This window comes from Leptopilina boulardi, unplaced genomic scaffold (genome assembly GCF_019393585.1).
Source record: "Leptopilina boulardi isolate dan_hultmark-lab unplaced genomic scaffold, ZJU_Lbou_2.1 LbouV2_292, whole genome shotgun sequence".
Taxonomy (NCBI): domain Eukaryota; kingdom Metazoa; phylum Arthropoda; class Insecta; order Hymenoptera; family Figitidae; genus Leptopilina; species Leptopilina boulardi.
Genome location: NW_026137854.1, coordinates 429,900 through 447,780, shown reverse-complemented (window position 1 = coordinate 447,780; position 17,881 = coordinate 429,900). Strand labels below are relative to the sequence as shown.

The window sequence follows — 17,881 nt, the reverse complement described above, 5'->3', positions numbered from 1 at the left end:
TTTTTGATAATTTTATTTGATAATTTTTTTAAAATTATAAATAATTATTAAATTTCATAAAAAAATTAATTAAAAAATAATTTAAGATAATAAATAATAAAAAAAAATTGTTATTTTTGTACATTGCAGTCTTATTTTTAGACCGCCAGAAATATTCAAAAAAAATTTGAAATAATATTTGAAAGCAGTATTTCAATAATGCCCCTTGAGGACCTGGAAATAATAAATGACGCTGCCTTTGAACGTAGGAATTGAGTGGTGGGGATGTTGGCTTTTTTCAAGCAAAATCCCCACCTCTTGCTGCCTACGTTCGAAGGTAGCGTCGGTTTTGATTTCCCGACAAGATTTTTTTTCAAAAATTTTAGAAAGCCGTTTAAAACTTATTAATTTTCAAAATTTTTAAATTTAAATAATGTTTTATTTTTGAAAAATAATTTGTACATAACTCAACTAAGTTTAAAATTTGAATTTTTAAAAAATACATATCTTGTAAACGTTTTGCTAAAAAATTTATTGAAGAAAGAAATATATGGGACGTTCCACGTCAAACGAAACAGAGCTCTAGCCAAAAATTCAAAATGGCGGATTCCAAATGGTGGTCCATTTTTGTTAAAACTCAATTTTTTTTCTCAAAACTGGTTACTCGGGGGTTTTTTGGGTCGTAGAATACGAATCTGAAGTCAGATTTAAAAAATTAAAAATGGCGGATCCCAAATGGTGGTAGTAACCAGTTTTGAAAAAAACGGAGTTTTAACAAAAATGGACCACCATTTGGGATCCGACATTTTGAATTTTTTAAATCTGACTTCAGATTCGTATTCTACGACCCAAAAAACCCCCAAGTAGCAAGTTTTGAGAAAAAAAATTGAATTTTAACAAAAATCGACCACCATTTTGGATCCGCCATTTTGAATTTTTAAAATCTGACTTCAGATTCGTATTCTACGACCCCGAAAACCCCCAAGTAGCAAGTTTTGAGGAAAAATATTAAATTTTTAAAAATCGACCACCATTTGGGATCCGCCATTTTGAATTTTTAAAATCTGACTTCAGATTCGTATTCAGCGACCCCAAAAATGCTTAAAAGTGTATTTTTTGATTCAATTTAATTAATTTTGGAAATTTTATTCATGTTTGTATTTGTCGAATCGTGACATTGATGACTTATATCACATCTACAGGCGCCGCCATATTGAATTTCTAAAATCGCCCAACTGCATTCGAAAGTACAAGAGTGTACAAGTTTTTTCAGCCCTTAAACAATTTTTTTTATCAAGCCAATTTTTGGCTAGAGCTCTGTTCCGTTTGACGTGGAACGTCCCATATATATATATATATATAATAATGTATATAATTTTAAAAAGTACATAAAAACTTACCTTTTTTAAATTTTAAATTGTTTGAAACAATTAAATTTTTCAGAACGAATAAAACTGCAATAATTTTACACTTAACACGAAAAACATGAAACAACACGTTTAAACATTAATTAAATTAAATAACACAATTTTAAAAACTTTGTTTTAATAATAAAAATTTTTTATTATTAAATTTTTTTTTATATCTGAAGAGGAACAAGCCCAATTTTAATTCAGCACAAGCTCATCGGCTTCCAGGAGACTACTAAAATTTTCAACGAAAATATTAAAAGATAATTTTAAATTCATTACTTCTATTCTAGAAGTAAAGAAAAGTAAATATTATGAAGGGTGAAATAGTATAGAGTAAGAATTTTTAACTATTAAGCAGTCTATAAGTGTGAAAAAGGACACTCTTATGTAAAATATAAAGAGCACTCACGCTTAGGGCTGATCAGTAGTTATTATTCTTACTGTATACAATTTGAGAAAAATATTAATTTAAAAACATATTTCAACCTTTTGAAATTAAGACGATTTATAGTCAATTTTTTTTTCTGACAATATTAAATATTTAAAACTGTAATATACTATGGAAAATTGAAAAATAATTAATTAATTAATAATTTTTTAAGTAAAAATCGAAATTTTCAACAAAAAAAAATTTTAATTAATTTTTTAATAAAAATTTTCTAAGTCCAAAATTCAAATATTTTGTCATCAACAAAAAATGAATGTTTCCAATGATTCAGAACAACGAAAAACGCGTTTTTAATAAAAATATATTTACACTTTTTTGAAAATAACACTCACACTTATGGTTTACTTAGCGGGGGTTTCCTACCTTCTCGGCACGGTATTATTTAGTCTTTCTCTAAATAACATTTTATAATTAACAATTTTCGAATATTTGCGCGAATCACAAAACCCATAAAATCATGAGCAAAAAGTTTTGAACATTCATATTAACAAAATTTTTTTTGTAACTTCTTTAAGTACGAATTATATTACAAAATATTGTTTTAAATATAGAAAAACAAGTTATTAATTTAATTTTTGTTTAATTTACTGTTTTATTTTAAACTATAGCAAAATTAAAGGCGCGCAAGCGCGCGAAATTATATATTTCATTGTTTTTTATAAAGAAATGTTAAAGAAACCAATTCCGCAATTAGAAAACACAATTATACAACTTGGCAAAAATGAGAAAAGTAATATTTAAAATTTGACACGCCATAACAATACAATTCAAAAAATACGTGAAATCAGCATAGACTAACTTCAAGTCAGGACAGAAGGACAGGCCTAGCATTTTATTATTATTATTATATATATGAGGCAAAATTCCTGAAATGTCCGAACAAAAAATTAAAAGTTCTCGAATTTAATCCATACTTTTCTAAAATGTTGTTATTGTTGGTGAAAGTCTAAAAATCAATTATTATTGAATTTAATAAAATAGTTTTTGAATTACAACGTTTTTAATTTTTGACTTTTGAAAAAAAAAATTTTTTTCAATATACAATATTTATAAGTAGAATGCATAAAAGTTAACATATATATAATGATTTTTAAAGCTTTTTTGACGGGCTACACGCTGTTAATAAAATTTTTTTTTTTAAATAACATTTGACCTTGAAATTCAAGGTCAAAATGTTAATTTACGTTTATCTGAAAATCGGATTTTTTAAAATTATTTTTAACTATCTCAATGGAAAGCTTGACTAATTTCCTACAAAACATGTAATTTTCAGAGTGGGATCTGTTAAAGTTTTTGAGATATTAATTAATTAATTAATTAATGTTTATAACAAATGAAATATTTTACAAACGAATAAAGTTACCGTAATTCTGAAATTAGTAATTGAAAGTTAACGTAATTCCGCATCCAACGAGCCCTATATGAAGTATTTTGGATAAGTAGATTGTTAATAAACAATTAGTTAACATTGCAATTGTTTATTAACAATCTACTCATCCAAAATACTTCATATAGGGCTCGTTGGATGCGGAATTAGCTTAACTTTCAATTGGTTAGTTTAGATTTACGATAACTTTATTTGTTTGTAAGATATTTCATTTTTTATTGTTATTTAACTAAAATTGAACAAAAATACTTCATATTGGGCTTTTGGATGCTTGTTGTTAGTAAAAAATGAAATATCTTACAAACAAATAAAGTTATCGTAAATCTAAACTAACCAATTGAAAGTTAAGTTAATTCCGCATCCAACGAGCCCTATATGAAGTATTTTGGATGAGTAGATTGTTAATAAACAATTGCAATGTTAACTAATTGTTTATTAACAATCTACTTATCCAAAATACTTCATATATGGCTCGTTGGATGCGGAATTACGTTAACTTTCAATTACTAATTTCAGAATTACGGTAACTTTATTCGTTTGTAAAATATTTCATTTGTTATAAACATTAATTAATTAATTAATTAATATCTCAAAAACTTTAACAGATCCCACTCTGAAAATTACATGTTTTGTAGGAAATTAGTCAAGCTTTCCATTGAGATAGTTAAAAATAATTTTAAAAAATCCGATTTTCAGATAAACGTAAATTAACATTTTGACCTTGAATTTCAAGGTCAAATGTTATTTAAAAAAAAAAATTTTATTAACAGCGTGTAGCCCGTCAAAAAAGCTTTAAAAATCATTATATATATGTTAACTTTTATGCATTCTACTTATAAATATTGTATATTGAAAAAAATTTTTTTTTTCAAAAGTCAAAAATTAAAAACGTTGTAATTCAAAAACTATTTTATTAAATTCAATAATAATTGATTTTTAGACTTTCACCAACAATAACAACATTTTAGAAAAGTATGGATTAAATTCGAGAACTTTTAATTTTTTGTTCGGACATTTCAGGAATTTTGCCTCATATATAATAATTTTAGATAGAATGTTTTCCTGAAAAATGAAAAAATTCCTTACAAACGCAAATAAAATTAAACAGCATGTCTGTATTATTTTTTTACTGTAAAACAACACTAATTACCTTCAATAAAATCTACAACTTAAACCTCAATTGCAAAAGAATAAGAATAATCAATTTTATTAGATTTTTTTGATAGAATGTTTTCCTGGAAAATGAAAAAATCCCTTACAAAGTCCAATAAAATTAAACAGCACGTCTATATTATTTTTTTAATATAAAAAACACTAATTACCTTCAAAAAAAACCTACAAATTAAACCTCAATTGCAAAAGAATAAGAATAATCAATTTTATTCTATTAATTATAAAATTAAATGCGCGAAATTGGTTATGTAATGGTTTATTATAAAGAAATTTCAAAGAAACCAATTCCGAAATTTGGAAACACAATTATACAACTTTGGCAAAAATTTTAAAAAAGATTTTTCAAAATTAAACACAGATTTGACACTTCATACCATTGTAATTCAAAAAACACGTGAAATTTGTAAACTCCAACTTCAAGTTAGGACAGAAGGACAGATCAAGCATTTTATTATTATATAATTGACATTATAATTTCTAATAATTTATAGATTGAAAAAATATTGAACGTTCAAAACTTTTGGCTCATTCCATACATACTAAAGCAATAATAATTAAATAATTTAAAAAAAAAAATTTTTTTTAATTAATTCGTAGTAATCGTAGACTTCCCGTATTTTACGGTAATTTATGGTTTTGAAAAATTTGAAATTTATAAAAATGCGTACGATTGATTGTTTCAATTAATAAAAAAATATTTAAAAAATCTCTTTGAAAAATAAATCAAATTTTAAGAGAAGTTCAAATTTTAAGTTTTCAAGAATTATTATTTAAAAAAATTATACACTAAGTTATAATTATTTTAATTTTTCATAATATATTACATTTTTAAATTCTCAAAATTGTCAGAAATTAAAAATTTACACCCGTAAACAGAATAAATTTTAAAATTTCGCTATTAGAGAAAAAATAGGAATATTTCTGAAATATTTCGAGAGGGGCAAGCTGCGCGTTATACCTAAAACGTGTTAAGGCGCAAACAAGCCAATTTCCATACATCGGGGCATAAAGTACGCCATTTGCATCCAACGCTCTCGCCTGACCACGTCTGTGCCACCTGTTGTGCAATTTTATTTTACCAAAACAATTTTGAATTTTTGTATTTTTCAATATTAAAATTCAATTTTTATTTAATTTGACTAATTCTTTTGAATTTTTTCTGCACTTTTTTAATTAGTGCTCGTGTGTTTTTGATATTAATTTTTAAAAAAATTTTAAATTTTTTATATTTTGTTAGGATTTATTTTTCTTTAATTTTATTATTTTGTGTGTGTGTGTGTGTAAATTGAACATGGCAGCAGAGCACTGCCGTGTTTTCTAAAAACTTAGGTAACTGCAAAAAAATCGAAAAATGAGTTTTTTATATCGTTGGAATCGTGGAAAAAAGATACACCTGTTAATGCAAATTATTTTTAAAAATTGTTAATATTATTAATAATAATTTTTGCATAAATAATTGAAAATACCGGTAACTGCAAAAATTGATGAGTGATAATTTGAGAAACTTAGGTAACTGCTATAAAAACTTGGGTGTCTTTGGGTGTTGTGACGTATTTTGTAGGTCGTGATTTGAAGAACTTAGGTAACTGCACCAGTGCCTAAGTTTCTCAAAACACGGACCTCATTTTTCGAGCCCTCGTCGCATGGAAAACTTAGGTAACTACAGAGTGCTATAAGAGCACTGTAGTTACCTAAGTTTTCTATGCGACGAGGCCTCGAAAAAGGAGGTCCGTGTTTTGAAGGACCAAGTAACTGCAAAATCTTATACATTTCTTTAAAATTACAATGTTTTTTGTGCAATTAATAATTTGTAATGACAATAAATAATGAAATAAAAAACTCCAATACTATATATATATATATATATATATATATATATAATTATACCTAAATAATAATTTATCAATTATTGAAAAATTAAGTATTAATTTTAATAAATAACATAAAAGCATTAATAAATTAAGAAAATGAAGTTCAGTAATATGTTTATTTCATGATTAATATATAATTAATTTAGTTCAATTATTTAAAAAATTAAAATCGTTTTTAATTATTTAAATAAACGTTAATAAAGCAGCGAACTACATTACCTACAATAATTTGACTTTAATATTGTAAAATTAAAATAAATTCAATCATTTAGTTTAATATTTGTAAAAAACAATAATTATAATGATAACTTTCTCATCTTATTAAATAATTACACTTTATTATTTATTATTTATTTTTATATTATTTTTTTTTATTTTATTTATTTTTTTATTTTTATTTCTTTATACACGGGCAACGCCCTTTATTACAATGAAAAATTCTTAACTTAACTTAAAAAATAATGTAAATCAACCCAAAAAAGAATATTTTTTATCGAGAAGAAACCGATTTAGTTTGTTTTTAAATATGCTAAAAGAAGGTTGAAAAAAATCAATTTCGTGCATGAGATTTGCTTCCCTACAAATACGCGTGAGCGCACAATTGTCTCCATAATTTGTACGATGGTTTTGTACTTTAAAAACTGTAGGAAATCGAAGAGAAACAATAGGCGATGACAGTGAGATCTGTGAGAATATTGTTGGGCATTCAATTATTCCATTCAAAACTTTATACAGAAACAAGATATCATTTTTAAGAAATCTATGTTGAATAGAAGGAATGTCAAGGAGTCGACGGAGTTCGCTATAATCATGATTACATTTATCGTAAGGGATACCAACTTGTCTAGCCGCAAATCTAAGAAAAACATTTTGTACTCTCTCAATCCTAATTTTATGAACATAGTATTGAGGTGACCAAATTACGGAAACATATTCAAGGAGAGGGCGAACAAATGTAAAATATAATACCCTTAATACACATCGGTTATGAAATTTAGAACCTACTCTCATTATCATGTTTAAAGCTCTAATGGCTTTGTTTACAATATTATTTATAAGAACAATATACGTGAGAGTACTGTCCAACACAATGCCCAAGTCACTTACTTCACGCAGTTTACGGAGAACAGTACCATTAATATTATAATAAAATTGAAATGTTTTTCTTTTTCTCGCAAAAGTAATTGTTTCACATTTCTCTAAATTTAATGGAAGTTTATTAATAATTGACCAATCATTTAAACTCTCCAGATCATCTTGGAGCTCAAGCGCGCATTTAATCGATGTAATTGTATGATATAATTTTAAGTCGTCTGCATAACAGTTAAAGTTACAATACTTTATATAATTTTTAATATCATTTATAAATATAATAAATAAGAGTGGTCCGAGATGTGAACCCTGTGGCACCCCTGACGTTGGAAATATTTTAGCAGACAGTTGACCCTTTACTCTAACCACAAGAGATCTATTATGAAGATAGGAGCGAAGCCATCGTAAGGTCATCTCTGATACACCATATGCTTCGAGTTTAGATATTAAAACAGAATGACTAACTTTATCGAAAGCCTTAGAGAAGTCAGTATAAACTGCATCAACCTGCTTACCGCCCTCCAAAGCTTCGGTCAAATATTGTGTGTACACGCAAAGATTAGTCACTGTAGAGCGACCTCTCCTGAAACCATGCTGCTCCTCGATTAAAATGCTTTCAAATGCCGAGAACATTCTATCATAAAAAATACTCTCGAAAAGTTTTGGTATTGCATTAAGAATTACAATTGGCCTGTAATTTTTTACATTTGATTTATTACCCTTTTTATAAATAGGGACAATAATACCTTCTTTCCATATTTCAGGAAAGTAGCCAATTTTCAGAGAAGAATTGAAAATATAAAATAATGGATCAATAATCGAGGAGCTACATGACTTCATAAAAGATGACGGAATACCATCGACTCCTGGACCCTTTTTTGTATTCAATTTTCTTATTTTAGCCAAAATTTCATTCTTAGTTATGTGCGTTACATTTAACTCCACATCCTCAACAAATTCAAAATTATGTTTATCTTTATCATCAACACCATAAACAGAATCAAAAAATCGCACAAACAGATTCGCAATATCCTCACTGTTACAAGCAGTTATTGTGTCAAGTGACATTTCCATTGGTAATACAGATTTTTCCTTAGAAGAATTTAAATAATTCCAAAATAATTTAGGATTAGATATTAGGTTATTTTCGGTTCTGATAATGAATTGATTATAACACTCAATAGACATTTTGTTGTATTGAGCTCTTAAAATTGTAAATTGTTCATAGTGTGATAATTCTCTAGTTCGTTTATACATAGCATGTGCAATTTTCTTTTCCTTAACCAAATTTTTCAATTCATTATTAAACCACGGAGGATATGTTGTGCTTTTATGGTAGGAAAGGGGAATAAACAATTCAAAAGAAGTATAAATATGCATATATAAAATATTAATCATATCATCAATTAATGTGCTTAAATTTGTATTAGAATCATAAACATTTATATCTGAATTCAATATTGCCAATTTTTCGCCGAATAATTGTTCCCATTCAATAGTAGACAAATAATTATTAATAGATTGGAAATCTGCCTTGCCAAAATTATAAGATGTGTATTCATTAAATTGTACAGGTACTTTTTTATCAAGTTTAATATCATAAATTAATGGAGGATGATATTTGTCAGTAGGAAGAAGAGAATCAAAAGCTAATTGTATCGTACTATTATCATAATTAGATAAAATAAGGTCCAATATGGAGTTATATTCATTAGCAAAAATATTTAATTGTGTTAAATTTAAAAGTTGCAGAGTGTCTAATGTTTTCTCAGTAATGGTTATTTGAGAGGTTAAAGACCCCTGTTTAGGCTTACAACGAAGTTCATTCTGAAAAGAAATATCCCATTCGATATAAGGCATATTGAAATCACCCAATATATGAATAGGCACATTTGGATAAGTAAAAAATATCTCCTCCAATGAACGATAAAAATTTGCATAAATAGTAATATCAGAATTTGGAGGCAAATATACCACACCAAAAATGTGCCAAGAACCAAAAATATTTACACGAACAAAAATCATTTCTATAGAATTATTTGAATTGGGAATTAATATACTAGGGAAGTTATTATTAACAGATAATAAAACTCCTCCACCTCGCTGACTTACACTAGTGGCAACATTTCTGTCACACCTGAACGTTGAAAAATTATCAAAGCCTAACTCAGACGTACTTATCCCGGCATGTAGCCAAGTTTCCGTAAACACAAACATATGAGCTGAACTGGAAGGTAATACTCTTCGTAAATCGTGAAGCTTCGTGCGCAGGCCTCTCACATTTTGGAAATATACTTCAAACACTCTTGTGACTGATGACTCAGTTTGGCCGCTTGGTGGGAGATTACAGTGAACATCATTACTTAGTTGCTTTTCGAAACATGCGGACCGCTCACGCCTTACTTTTTCAGTGGATTCTGTACAATTAGAGGAATATTGTTTCTGATTACCATCCTGATATTCTCCTCCCCTGCTAGTCGTCGATCTTGCAATTCCTTTTTCACATCTTTGAATTGAATTAACTGTTCCTTTGTTTTGTCGGTTGTTATCCAAAGGTCTGTGATTTTCAACTTTGTCATCTTCGCTTTGTTTTTTATTGCTTTCAAAAGGTCTTGCATGAGAATTTGAGCAATTGACGGATTCTCGCAATGAATTTTCAAAAGTCTTGGTCTCGTTTGGTCCTGCGACAAATTACCGACACGATTAATCTTTATTGCAGGTAAATTAATGGGATGCAAAATTTCTTTTAAAAGTTTTATTGTGTAGTCTGAATCACCACCCACTTCAATACTATTAAAGTTTTCAGTATTTTTATTCTCAGGAAATCCAAAAAGAATTAAATTATTACGTTTACTATTTCGACGCTCAAACTCATTAAATATTGAATTTATGTTTAAGGTGGCAGTTTTCAATTTCGAATTAACTTTTTTAAGCGTACCTTCGACGACATCTAGTCTATCCGTGACCTTTTCAATTGTTTCCTCGTTAGCCGTGATTCTATCCATAATATTGTCAAATTTTGCCTCAATGCTCTGAACAGAACTCAAAACTTGTTGGTTGTCCTTTGACATTTTAACTTGTAGCGAATTAACAGCACTATTAATAATTTTACTAACATCGTCCAAGGTTATTCCTACACTCGGTGTTGGAGAATTAGGACGAGAACTAGAGCCACAGCACTTTATGTATTTACTAGAACCATCTGATAAGGTTCCAGATCGAATAGCACACCCTGGGTGATAAGGTGCAGAACATCCTGGACAAAAGACAGCATTCTTCACGCTCTGATTACAAAATCTACAAGTTTTGTCAACTGCTAGCTGACTTGAGCAATTTTGTGAATCACTACTCATAGCGTAAACAAACTGTATATTTGATAAGCACGTGCACAGATTTGAGGTTAGAAAGAAAAGACCATGAAAAACCAATATGTTTTTGAAAATTTTTCTCATTCACTATACACAAATAATCACTCTTTGTTCAATAGATCACTTAGTCTATTTGTTTCAATTTATAAAACAATATAACCGACAATAACAATGAAAATATAAGGAGCAAAACCATGCACATGTTTCAAGGCGCTCTCTGGCGGATAAATATCCGCCAGAGATTTAATATTAGATAATATTTTTATTTAATATAATTATTTAATATATTTTTACTATTTTTTAATTTTTTTTATGTATTTTATTTTATTTTATATTATTATTTAATATATTCTGAGTTAATACAATATTTGACTCTAATATTGTATAATTAAAATAAATTTAACCATAAAATTAAATATTTGTAAAAAACAATAATTATAGTGACAACTTTCGCAGCTTATTAAATAATTATAGTTTATTATTTAATATATTTTTTGCCCAGAAAGATGAAAATTCTTATATATTCCCTGCAGTTACCTAAGTTTTCTGTGCGACGAGAGGCCTAATACGGGCGCTCGTAGCACGAGGGACCAAGTAACTACCAGTTACCTAAGTTTCTCGTGCGACGACCCTCAAATCAGCATACCGGTAACTACATTTTTAATAATTTATTGAATGTTTAAACAAATACAACATTTATTTTTACATAATTAAAAAGAATAAATTTAGACGAATCGAAGGAACAAAACGGCATTTAAAAATTTTAATTAGGCTTTGCGGTACATATCAATGAAGTTTAAACAGTTTTTCGCGTTTTTCTCGAAATCTTTCATTCTGCAGTTACCTAAGTTTTTAGAAAACACGGCAGAGCAGCTGAGTATTGTCATCAGGGACATTCTTGCATCAGGACAAGGAGATATAAGTATAGGAATGATGGCAAGAATGGTAAGTAAAATTTTATTTGTAAATAAATAAGTATAATAAAAATTTTTTTTTAAAACTTTGATTTTTTGTTAAATATTTAGAAAAAATTTAAAATGTCAAAATAACAAAAATAATTATTTAGTTAAAAAATAAAAAAGGTTTTTATTATTGAATTAAATATTTTCTTAAGAATATAAAATTCATTTTTTGAAAAACTCAAAATTCGCGGTCAAAATATCTAAGATTAGGTAGTTAGCTACCTATTATATATCTTAAATCAGTGAGGCTACAAACATACGTATAATGTAGTGTCTAAGCCGAATGACATTCGGAATTGATCGGGCTGGCTCGTGTATCTCTGCGAGAATTAGAGAAACAAAGGGCAGACCACTTTTCGCCGCCAACTCATCCCCGTGTACCTGCTCAGCGGCAAATTTTCGTCCCCGTATGTTCCCCCACTACCGGTCGTACTGTACCCCTCCGTTCAGTCAGACGGCAACTTTTTCGACTTTTTTTTACATTAAAAAAAAAATTTTTAATAAAATACATTTTTTTAGTATAAAATGTAGATCTTCTTCAGATCTTCTTCAATTCAATTATTTAACAAATTTTGAACTAAAATAATTCTTCATTAAATTAATTATTTTTAATAATTTTAATGAAATTCATCACAAATTCAATTATTTCAAAATTATTTTTCAAATAAAATTTTTATGAAATTTAACAATTGTTTATAATTTTAAAAAAATATCACAATAAAATTCAATTATTTTCAAAAATTCCAATTCAAAATAAACTAAAATTTAATTATTACCCAAAATTTCAATTAAAATTCAATTATTATCCAAAATTTCAATTCAAAATCTAAGAAAATTAAATTAAAAATTAAATAAAAAATTCATTGTGCTGGAGAAGGAGAAGGGGGAAGTGGAAAACACATGCAGTCAGACTGAACGGAGGTGTACAGTACGGCCGGTAGTGGGGGAACATACGGGGACGAAAATTTGCCGCTGAGCAGGTACACGGGGATGAGTTGGCGGCGAAAAGTGGTCTGCCCCCGATAAGTTTTATAGGTTTAAATAAACATTTAAACACCGCGCGCAGCATTTTTCGCATTTTTGAAAATTAAAAAAAATTGTTAAATTGTTAAAAATTATTTTTTTTCATTTTTAATAGTGTAATATGATTTCAGGTTAAAAAAAAATGAAAAAAATAATTATTAACAATTTAACAATTTTCAAAAATGCTAAAAATTCTGCGCGCGGTGTTTAAATGTTTATTTAAACCTATAAAACTAATCGGCCCACTCTAAACTTTTTTGCAAAATCTTCTTAGTATTTCCAGGTATGTTTTTTAAAAAAAAAAATTTTCAAAAAACATATCCAAATTAAAAAAAATATTAATTTCTTTATAAAAAACTGATATTTTTTTAAATAAAAATTTAAAAAAAATTTTTTGTTAATATTATTGAAAAATAAAAGAAAAATTAAATTTAAATTAATTAATTATAATTTATAATTTTAACATTAAAAATATTGGCGGTTAATGAATTCTTTCAATAACCGGCACATATACTTTATGTGAAAATAACGTCAAAACATTGAATGAGGCCCCACACGGTTCGTTTAGTTTGTTTCTCTAATTCACGCAAAGATACACGAGCCCGCCCGATCATTTCCGAACGTCATTCGGCTTAGCCATTACATTATGCGTAAGTGTGTAACCTTTCCGCTTTAAATATATGGACGATTTCACGTGAGATTTCCGTCGACCCTTTAAATTCGGGCAAATATATTTTTTTTTATTCTGCAGTAAAAAAATAGATACATATTTTTTTTGTTTTTCAAAAAGATTTTCGAGTTATGAATTATTAAAATTTTAGTTATTTTAATGACTCATAAGTCTAAAAAAATTGATTTTTTTTAAATTTTTGATAAGAAAAAAAAGTTTCAGTTTTTTTTTACTTTTCAACAATGTTAACAAAAAATTTTTGTTTTATTTTTTATTAAAAAAATATCAATTTTTTATAAAGAAATTAAGATTTTTTTAAAATTTGGATATAATAGTTTTTAAATTTTTTTTTAAAATAACATACCTGGAAATACTAAGAAGATTTTACAAAAAAATTTATAGTGGGCCGATAAGTTTTATAGGTTTAAATAAACATTTAAACACCGCGCGCAGCATTTTTCGCATTTTTGAAAATTAAAAAAAATTATTTTTTTTTCATTTTTCATAGCGAAATATGATTTCAGGTTCAAAAAAAAATGAAACAAAATAATTTTTAACAATTTTTTTTAATTTTGCACATTTCTAAAAAATTAAAAAAAATTATTATTTTCATTTTTTTTGAATATATAGTTAAACTCCTAAGCTTCGATATTTTAACCACTATGGGGCATATTTTAATACATATAAAAGCGCGATTTGAATTACGTGCTGACTCTCAATTCCTTTTTATTTACATTAAAAAAAAATTTGTACTGAATTGTGTTTAACTTGTGATCTTTAGTGTAATAATTTATGTTTTAAATAAATCAAATTTGCGGATATAAAAATAAAATAGTATATTAAACAAGAAGGTTCCAAAGTAAGCTATTTTTTACATTTGCGTTTGCAGCCCGGAAAGTTGGCTCTACAATAAGCGCATCGGACGTGGACGCGAACGTGGACGTGCTAACGTCACCCATTTAATACTGATTCCACATATACCAAACGCGCGCGTTTTGCGCTGACGCGTGTCGCTAGCGACAGAGTGGGATACGTATTTGTTGACGCGTATCGCTAGCGATAGAGTGATATACGTATAGTTTAATACGTATACCACTCTGTCGCTAGCAACACGCGTCAGCACAAAACGCGCGCATTTCGTATATGTGGAATCAGCATTCTGGAATCGGCCTGACAGCGGTTCCACATGGGAGCAAAATCGCCGCGACAAAGCAATTGCCTTACCCCCACTGCGCAATCTAACTCCTACGCGCTTATTGTAGAACCAACTTTCCGGGCTGAAAACGCAAAAGTAAAAAAAAATTACTTTGGATCCTTCTTGTTTAATATACTATTTGATTTTTATATCCGCAATTTTGAGGTTTTCAAGAAATAAATCATTTCTCTAAATGTAAAATTTTTAGTTTTTTAAAGAAAATTTATTTTTAATTTAAAGCCACAAACGTTGCGCTTTTAAGTTATCTGATGGCCGGGTGAAAAAGCCATTCATTTGTTCTACCGTTTGAAAATGGCATCCATTTTTACCTTAAGGCAAAAATAATACATGGGCCAGCTGTTCATGTTTAACCTAGGGCAAACATCAATGTCATTTTCATACGGGAGATTAAATGATTGGCTTTACATTCGGACGTCAAGTATCCGAAGACGCCATATTTGTGTCTCTGAGATAAAATTTTTTTTTATACAACAAAAAAAATATTTAAAAAATGAAATATTTTGTTAAATTGTGTTAAACTTATAATGTTCAGTGCAATAATTCATTTTTTTAAAAACTCTAAATTCCGGGCAAAAAAATGAACAAACTTTTTTATGCGTCTAAGTTTAAATTAAAGAAATTGTGCTCATTTGTACTATACTTGTTCTTTTTTATGTTGAAATTAATTTTTTGAAAAACTCAAAATTACGAGAAAAAAATAAAAAAAAAATTTTATGCGTAAAAGTCATTAAAAATATGCATCAATATTATTATTAGTTTAATTTGTTTTTTTAATTGAACTTTTCAAAAATTTAATAGAATTGGGATCTGAAATACTGCGATACGCCATCTGGTGAGAGCCTTGTTGTGGAGGCCATGTTTTCATTCCGTGTTTCTCTAACATATACAAAAGAAAGAGATAAAAAACCAAGATGGTTGTCACAAGAAGGCTCAGGGGTGGGTCAGTTTCGCGTGATTTCTGATCCCAATAGTCTATATTTTATTCAGCCCATAGTAGGGGAGGATGGGGCAAGGATAGTTAGGTAAGATATTTTTGGATCTAGCCGTGAAATTTAAACTGGCATCGGAAAAAGAATAGTATCGTTGGAAAGCCTGTTTATTTAGCTACAATTTTGTTATACATTGTTTTCTTGTAGATTGCAATGCCTTCGAGATAATATTGGAAAAGTAAAAAAAAATTTTTAACTATCCTTGCCCCACTAGTGGGGCAAAGATAGTTGAAAATTTTTTTTTACTAAGAATGATACAAAAAATCATGAAATTTGATTTTCCATTGTTTCAAGGTATCGAATTATATTTGTCAAGAAATAACAATAAAAATTATTGTTCTAATTAAATCGAATCATGTTTAATACAACTTAGCAGTTAAGGATGATCATTTTTATCAAAAAAAACATGTTTTTTGTGAATTTTTTGAAAAACAAAAAAATTATTAAATCGCGATCCATAAAAAGCAATTAGCATTTCGTTTGCAATTAAAAAATTGTGTTAGCCAGACATTACCTTGTCATAAGTATTACAACAAGGCACTAACTAGTTTTGCCCCGTGAGCGCTTTTTTCGAATTATCACAAATTTTTAATACAAAAAAAATTTTTTTTTAAAAAACGAATATGATATTCGTTTTCAGCACAAAATTTTACACCAGAAAACATTTACGCAACCAAATATATTTAATAAATTATATCCGCAAAAATAAGATTGAATAATAAAAATAAGGTGAAAATATTTTAGCAAAACTGAGATGTAACACAAATGGGCACGTAGCTTCTACAAATAGTGTCCCCGCAAGCTCAAATTTTTACTGTCATCTTTTGGTGTTAAGACGAGTGTACATGATAAATGACCCGTTTTTTTGACGAGCCGTTTCTGTATTAGAGCCACTAACTATCCTTGCCCCTTAACTATCCTTGCCCCATCCTCCCCTATACAGTTACGAATAAGCGAATAGTCGCTAATTCCAATTTAGAGATTAACAAAATCATAGTGCCAGTACCAACAAATTTTATTTCTATGGTAAAAAAGTCATAATTTATTTTTTTTTATTCTGTAAAAATAAGTAAAATTATCGAAAAAGTGTATAAGATATAAAAAAAATTTAATTCAGAATTGAATCTCCCAATTCTATAATTCGTTTAGCGCTCGGACGGACGCTCTATTAGTAGTCGGGTAGCAGCGGGCGTCAATGGCTCCCTCGCTGCAACCCGACTACCAATAGAGCGTCCGGCCGAGCGCTAAACGATTTATAGAATTGGGAGGTTCAATTGCAAAAATTTCGAAAATATTTGTAAAAAATTTTTTTACTACCTAACTATGCTGAAAATTATGTTTAAAAAAAAATTTAGGATATTTAAAAAAAGAATAATTTTAGCAGTTTAAAAAAAAAGATTTTAATATTTAAATTAAAAAAAAAGTAAATTTCAATTATATAAATTTGTGCATGAAATATTATAAAAGTTTAATTAAAAACACACATTTTGGAAAAAAAATTAAAATTTATACATTTTTAAGAAATGTAATGAACATTCAAAATTAAAAAATCATTAAAATTCTTAAATTTTGAAAAATTTATATCTCTTAAAGGAGATAATAAAAATTTTTTTTAAAAAATCTTCCGGTGTAATATTTCAGTACCGGCTATTTCCTGGTTTTCTTTAGATTGTAATTTTTCAAATATTTTTTTTCTCCGTTTTTATCAATATCATTTTTTAAAGCTTTGTTGATGCACAATTTTTTGACCATATAAATGAAATTTAAGAATAAAATTAACTTTTTAAGAGTGAAAAGTAAGATTTAAAAAAAAAAAATTTTGAAATCTAAATGAGAGGTTTTTTCTCACAAAAATATATAGTTAAAAAAATGGTACAAGATTGTTGAAATAGATAATTAACATTATTTACTTTTTTTTTTTACTATTTTGGATAATTTTTAATCAGATTTTAATATTTTTAAATATTTAAACATTCTTGTTCCATTTTTTCATTTATATATTTTTGTAGAAAACAACCTCTGGTTTCGATTAAAAAGAATTGTACCTTTCACTTCGAAAAAGTTAAATTTATTTTTAAATTTTAGGTTTATTAGTAAAAAATTTTTTTTTAAAAATGCATATTAACAATCGAAAGAAGTTCAAAGAAGCATTAGATAATGATATTTATATTTTTTTTATATTTAACCCTTTACCTGCTCTGGGTGATCCACACTTCATCGTTATATAATATATTTCGCATATTTTACACCAGGCGACAGAATTATTGATAACAGTCACAGTCAGAGGGTTA

At 27.6% G+C, this 17,881-nt stretch overlaps 2 protein-coding genes across 2 annotated transcripts in view; one reads left to right on the top strand and one right to left on the bottom strand.

Moving 5' to 3' along the window:
- LOC127282261 (GPI mannosyltransferase 2) overlaps nucleotides 1-17,881 on the top strand; it is a 104,189-nt gene that overhangs the window by 30,248 nt on the left and 56,060 nt on the right. The gene's annotated exons all lie outside the window — the stretch shown is intronic.
- Nucleotides 5,368-10,715, bottom strand: LOC127282267 (uncharacterized). The gene is made up of 3 exons (XM_051306442.1): nucleotides 10,301-10,715; nucleotides 7,671-10,043; nucleotides 5,368-5,456 (listed from the first exon to the last, which is right to left on the bottom strand). The coding sequence occupies exons 1-3, from the start codon at nucleotides 10,713-10,715 to the stop codon at nucleotides 5,368-5,370; spliced, it is 2,877 nt and encodes a 958-aa protein (XP_051162399.1).